Source organism: Apaloderma vittatum, unplaced genomic scaffold, assembly GCF_000703405.1.
Source record: "Apaloderma vittatum isolate BGI_N311 unplaced genomic scaffold, ASM70340v1 scaffold13685, whole genome shotgun sequence".
Classification (NCBI taxonomy): domain Eukaryota; kingdom Metazoa; phylum Chordata; class Aves; order Trogoniformes; family Trogonidae; genus Apaloderma; species Apaloderma vittatum.
In genome coordinates this window covers 29,676-36,849 of record NW_009718873.1, presented here as the reverse complement: position 1 = coordinate 36,849, position 7,174 = coordinate 29,676, and the positions used below count along the sequence as shown (strand labels likewise).

The 7,174-nt window shown below is 40.9% G+C and overlaps 1 protein-coding gene across 1 annotated transcript in view; it reads right to left on the bottom strand.

The window, feature by feature from the left end:
* Positions 1-7,174, bottom strand: part of EIF2B3 (eukaryotic translation initiation factor 2B, subunit 3 gamma, 58kDa) — a gene marked incomplete at its 5' end in the record, with an annotated part of 68,609 nt that overhangs the window by 34,492 nt on the left and 26,943 nt on the right. Inside the window, one exon of the mRNA XM_009870419.1 lies at positions 3,544-3,633. Within this exon, the coding sequence (XP_009868721.1) occupies positions 3,544-3,633 (90 nt within the window). The remainder of the gene's footprint in view (positions 1-3,543; positions 3,634-7,174) is intronic.

Genomic DNA, 7,174 nt, shown 5'->3' with positions numbered 1-7,174 from the left:
AAGGGAAGGGATAAATTCCAGCTGCAGGGAATAACAAACTGCTAGGGGCAAGAATTTCTTCAGCTATTCCGCAAGCCGTTGTGGAACTGCAAGCGTTTGACCTCGGTAGGCTGGGACAGGGTAGCACTGCCATAGCCTCGAAGACTCAATCTCACTGGGACCAGTGCTGAACTAGTGGATGAGAGAGAGAAGGAGATGGGGGTTTTAATTGCCAAAATGCATTTTTTTTCTCCTAGCAGAGGAAAGAGAAAGCAGTTTCGTTCCCTGAAAAATAAATTCCCTAGGTTTAAACGACATTAGGGGCACAATATTTTTTTTTTTATGCTTGGCTGAACATGCATATTTGAGGGAGTTCTAATAAACAGATCATTTCCTCTGACTTTTATGCAAAGGCACTAGCGATCTCTGCTTTTTAAATCTCAGGAATTTGTTTGGTTTGCTATAGTGCAATAAAACTTCAGGCAGGAGAATCTACTATTCGGTCCTTTTAAAATAGTTTATAAAAGTGTATTAAAGGACTACAAACTGAGTTAAGGACTACTAAACAGTATTTTGACCTCTCCTAACATCCCCTGTAGTAGAATCTCACTGCTGCGAAATACATACTGAACACTCTCCAAATTATCCCATCCAGAAGAGGAAACAAGTTCATAGAAAAATTAAGGGTCCTGGCTAGTACCACAAAGCAAGACAGTTGCCAAGCTGATAATGAAACCTTGGTATCACAACTCCATTTTGGAGCTGAACAATAAATTCAGCTTTTTTCCCTAAGGTGTCTCATAAAATTGTCCCAAATGCTAAAGCAAGATCCAGATACTCGGACAAAACCAAGGTTTAACCATTCCACATTCTTTTTTCCCATTTTCATATTAGCTGGTAGTGATTACATCCAACACGTATATTAATCCAGCTGAAGTGGAGGAATAAAATTTACCCTTTGAGGTGCACCTATATACGAACTACATTCACTTGGGAAAGCCTGTTCTTGCCACATCTTTGCAGCTAAGCTGTGACTACACTGGGCTTTTATCCCATTTGGAGCAACAGATCCCACATACATAACCACATTAGTTTTCATGTAATTCTTTGACCTGGAAGTAATCATAATTTTCCTCTGCAAAACGGTCAGCTATAACCAGTTGTAGGATCGGAGATTTCTACTGCTGGGCAACATCTTTTCAGCTCTTCTACGTCAAAATAAAACTTGAAAAAATTGTAAATGCTTCACTGAGCTACAAACAACGAAAAAAGGTGTTCTGCCTGCCATCAAACGCCGCTGTTAAAATATTAACACAATGTAAATATTGTAATATTGAGGAAGTACACTGTGTCAGTACTTCCTGGCACCATACAAGAGCTTCACTGTTCGCTTCAGTCCCTGCTGTTAGTTTTAAACACGCACAACTTAAACAAGGCATCTGAGCTTCTCCAGTCCTGGGGCAGAATTGCAGAGAGGCAAAACCCTACTGTAGGCTCTCGCTAGGCTGAAAAACAAAGTATTAAAAAGAATTCATAAACCCAAACAATTATGAAGCAAAAATATTACACACAGGGTCTTTAAAAAGTCCTGGCGTATTGCTGCCAAACATGGAAAGATCTTTGGATGCACTGTCCCCTCCTTCTTCAGAGAAGAAAAACGAGCTGCAAATACCCACCAATGCCAGAAGTCTGGAAGCCCAAGTTATTCCTCATGGCCAAAGTTAAGCAAATTACTTGCAATTCACTCTTTCAATTGACTGAATAAGCAGCACATGTGTAATAAAAAGAATGAAGCAGCTACCTGCCATTAGTAAGACACATGTTGTTATCAAGTCTTAGAAGGGCTGTCTAGGTGCTGGAATTACCTATTTGTCATAGAAGTGCCACAGAAAATAAGCAGAGCTTCATAAAATAGTGAAAAAAGAGAACGACCTCGCCATAGAAAACAAAAAACCAACTGGTCATGCTTGCAAAATGCCAGCAGACTTGTTCTAGGGGGAGCTGAGGGCAACTGGGAGGAGTTCAGAGCAAGATTTCACTCTGCTGGCTTTGGTTAATACAAGGTAAAAAAAAAATCTCACCACTGACAAAGAACTTACCAGTTTCAACTGAAATAGCATAAAGCCTTGAGATCTGAAGTTACCACTATTTACGCTTAGAGGCCTCATTGTGTCACACACTGTGGCATGTCTGACAAAGACGGTCGTTGTCCCACAGACCTAATGATCTAAATTCAAACCAGCATGAAACATCAGGGGAAGAAAGAAAAAGAGAACTGAATGTGTGAAATGTCTAATATTCCAGAAATGACTAATCCCAGCAAAACTGGATGGCTAGGATTTCAAGAAATGAATTCTACATGTTGTATTATGACAAAAGAAAGGCGTAAATACTGCTTCGTGCTACCACAGGAAATACAAGAAGTCCAAACCGTCACCAACTTTCTAAAATGCACTGAATAAACAGCTTTCCCCAGATTTAAATCATCTGGTTCTCCTGAAGTTTTCTCACCTTTCAGACATATTCCCATACACAAATGGGGAATAAAATGACTTGTGCAATGTCCCCACATGCCAATGACAACATTGGATAAGCTTTATCCTTTTGCTTGGTAAGAAATTGCCCTGGGGGTTAACACAGATTTTCCACTTTTTTAACTTGCTCACAGAACCTTATTCTGGAAGAGCTTCTTCAGTCACGTATCCAACTGCACCACGAGATTTGTATATGGTCAAAGACTACCACAAATTCTCCCACTCCCAACATTTTTTCAGTTTACGCGCTAAGGAAAAGCACTACGAACACAACACTTACCCCCTTTATCTTTCAACTTACTTAAAAGGGGAAGAAAACTCTCGAGAACTCGATGAGCGTTTGATATATGTCATGGGCATACGAGCGCTACAAAGTCTAGGAACAGAATATAATTCCAAAACTGAACTACTTACTGTGAGAGGAGTTGTTCATTTGTTTGTTTTTTAAAGATAAACAGGGGTGGTTTTTTTGTCTGTTTCATGAAATATTATAGCTAAGATCCTTCTCCACTTCCATAAATGGATGTTTTTCTTACTCTCAGTGGGTGGTCTCCGAGTTTTGACAGAGGAACATCACAAGCTAAAAACATAGGATGCTACAGAGATAGCCCACCTGCAGTGGTGGTGGATGTGAAGGGGGAGAGAAAAGGTGATTGCAAAGGCCAAAACAGACTGTGGTGGGGGAAATCAAAGGTCAGAAATGTATTCACAGCCCTAACAATGGGGGAGCCCTGATGAAATGAGAAGCCAAGAAGCACAGATACATTAGGAAAACAAGGGATGCACAAAAGAGGCAAAAATTGCAGCTTTGACTCATGCTGTTACTAGATATTTATTTTTTTAAGGTCTGAATAAGAAACGCAGACTTAATGCTTGGCACTCCTTTTAGTGTAGTTAACACATTTTGAAACCTAGTTTCTTTTACATTTCTGTTTTACTCCGGCCGATTTAATGAAACCAACCTTCCTTTAAAAGCCCTGTTACGAACCATCTGTCAATGCAAACCCTTGCGTATCGCTCGGTGTCTTACCTGTTTTCTACAAGGAAGTCTACCACGTATTTCTTCAGACAGTAGAGATGGGCATCCATCAGCCCTGTTCTGATGTGCATTCTGGGGTGCCTGGAAAGGAAAAAACCGAGAAAATCATGGAGCTTTGCATGGCCATCCACAAGAGCTGTGTTCACCGAGGGGAAGAACAGCGCAGGCTGCCATTATTGGATCGTGTCTACAAACTTACACCTGCTGGCCCTGGGCTGATTTGCTGTGAAAGAAAACACCTCCTCCAAGGAGTCATTACTCCTGCTACATCTTCTTATGTAAGTGGAAATTGCACATTACTGGGCAAGAAGCCAAAGTAATGGGCCCAGAGTGCTAAAAGTTACAGTGGGTAATGTCAGGGTACAATAATTCAAAGCTTCTGGCGAAGTGCCTGCCTTAATATGCAAGGCTGTGCATGTTCTGCTAGCAAACACACCACCACTACTGTATTTTTTCCAACACTTCCCGGAGGGGAACAGGAGAAGGCGATGGGGTCTGCTCCCCTTTCCCACACTACAGGTTAGAAATAACTGCCACAGCTCAAGTACAAAACATTTCTCTATCCAGCCCAGTAAAACGGGAAAGATCAATAAAACTCCTGCTCATCATCAGTCAAACAATGGCAAACAGGGAAGTCTTCACTCACAGTGGCAGGTTAATATTTCAGAAACTCAGAAATCTCCAATAGTTTCAATATTTTGAGAGTAAAGTTTAAAATCATAAGGACTCATCCATTACTTCTATTACTTCTCTTTATGCATTCTCTGCTCTTAATGAAAATTTTATGAACCCGTCTCCAAGCAGCTACATATTTTATGCCAATATTACTTTTCCTTCCACACACCCGTAGCCTCATTTGTGAGTGTTCTGGCTGTTGACCACTCACCACTAACTCTTGGGACAGAGAAGCCTCAAGAATATTTAGCTTGCAAATTAAAAGAGACAAAACACAACAGTCAGGGACTACACTGGGCTGTTCAAGAGTTCCATAACCGCACTAACAGTCCAGAGGCTGTTAAGAAGAGAAATTTCAATCCACGCTGAAATTATTTTCTTTTTTCTTCTTTTGATGCCTGGATTTCATAATGAAGTTTGAATGAATAAATCTTACCGGTTTATTCCATCCAATTTTTGTTTGCTTATTCCAGAACATGCTAAAGTTAGATGTTTGTGATCATGGTCACTTTTATCATTACTTAGCGCAGCAGAGGAATCAGTCACAACTTGGGCACTCATATATATTGCATACATATATACACACACACACTTACATACATGTAGTAAAACAATGCTAGCACACTAAATATTTCATAACACCAAAGCTACTGAGAATATCAGGTGTTCTAGTAAGCCACTTTTCAATGGATTTGATCTCCTTCTCTGGAGACATTCAAAACCCATCTGGGCGCGTTCCGGTGTGACCTACTGCAGGTGATCCTGCTCTGGCAGGGGGGTTGGACTAGGTGATCTTTTGAGGTCTCTTCCAATTCCTGACATTCTGTAATTTCTCAACTAAAGCATTGAACTACCAATGTATTTAAGCATGCCATTCAGTTCAAGCGAAGCGTATTTTTAACTCTAACGAAAATTCTCTAAGTTCCACGTGCAAACGAAAGCTCCTGTAATAGTAGTAGGACCCTTTGCAGTCAAGTATGTGGTACTAAAAAAATGATATATGCACTTTCGGCAGATTACTTCATTAACAAAACATGAGCTCACCTAGCAATGCTCCAGTACTGATGTTATCAGTGGCCCAGATGTTGCTGTGGAAGTCAGCCCAAACAGCAATGTTCTTTATGCGCAGACGATAGGGAATCCACTAATTTTAATGATGTCTTGCAGTTGGAAGTCAGTGGACTCCCTCCTGCTCTGCATCCTGAGGATGGTTTCCACATTTTGTGTATTTATGACAGGGAGAATTTTCATATCTTCTCTGAGAAAAAAGGGCTCCCTTGTATTTATATAATGAATATAACAGTTTATTGAAATGAGTGAGAGAGACAAATAGAAAGAAATAGAGCAGGAAAGAAAATAAACAAAACAATGAAACAATGCAAGAATCGTACAAAAAAAAAATAGAAATGGATGCAACATGGGAAAGAAAGGGGAAAATAGGAAGAAAAAACCCAATTCCTAACTCGAAGATGACAAACAAGACAAGTTCTGCAGTGCCAGAATGCTAGGTTCTTCTCCCCCTATTCAAGATCTAACACAGTCCCCTTTGAACACAAGGCAGGGGAAGTCTGCAAAGGCTTGACATCCAGCAGAAGAGTGTAAAATAAGAATTCCTCAATAAATGCTGGTTCTGTTGACAGTGTCTGTGCGGCCTTCACATATCCAATCTCCCCACCTGCAAACTGGAATAACGCTATTTAGCTACACCGCGGGACACTGAGGATTTGCCGGCTGAAGGTTATATCTGCATGCAAGTATCGTACCAGGTTTTTTCTGTAGCTAAGCAACTTTATTATAAAGTTACACAAAATCAGGACAAGTGGACAGCCAGTAGCACTGTGCTATCCTAGCTGCAGCTCCATCACACACAAAAACCCCACGAGAACCAGCCAGACAAGATGTAACGAAATGCCGCTCTTGGTTAGCCTGCTGACAATAACGGAACATCCCTCTGGACAAGAGGGAGGTCCCAGAGTGAAAATACTCTGAAATACAGACCACCTAAGTGATTTGCAACAGAATAGTCCCATAGATTAATATTATAATCACAGCTTCAAAGGTCAAGCAGGCAAGTTTGGGCACATGCATAAACAAAGCTGCGATTTCTGTAAACCAGACTCAAGGAGAGAATAGCCACACTAAACCAGACTGATAAGAGCACTCTATCATAACAAGCTACTAAAGATGATGCTAATTTTCACTGACTAGTGCTTAAACCAGTTTATCTTCAGGTAAAAGCCAAGGAGCCAAATAATCTAACAGATAACAGCAAACTCCATCACCATTTCAAATGAGCATCTGGTTACTAATATCACAAGCCACACTCCCTTCTCATGTCTCTGATCTCCCACTCCATCAGTTAATCTTTACAACATATGAAAAATGAGCCCGTCACGAGGAACAGCTGATACAGAGAAAATCAAATAACAAACAATGCATGTGCTGGGAGCTGACGCACCTAGATTTATCGCTTTGAGGGAGATAATACCAAAGGCTCTTAATTATATCATCAAAGCAAGGGAGAAGGTACTAGGAGGGGCTGGCTGCAGATGGTTAAGTGTTAATGAATGCCGGGTTGGGTGGTTTATCAAAAGAAAAAGACTGGATATATGTCTGAGAGGGTCACCGTTGAGATGAGAGTTGTAACAGTCATTGTTGGAGCTCTTTAATGAGCGAGGAATGTCGAATGTGAACCCTCTAAGAATCATACCAATTACTAAATGAACGTTGGTTCAATCTAGCAAATGTAATCAAGCACAAGTCATTAAAATACATGGTAAAACTCCCATTGGCGCTGCGACTATAGTGTCTATTATTGTCCGTGCTCCCACGCAAGGGAGGGGGCTGATCCCAGTTGTAAGCTCTGTGTGTTAAGTGATGGCAGATTTTAGCCCTAATGATGAGGCACGGAGGGCTCCCTGGCAGAAAGTCCACAATGGGGAGGCTC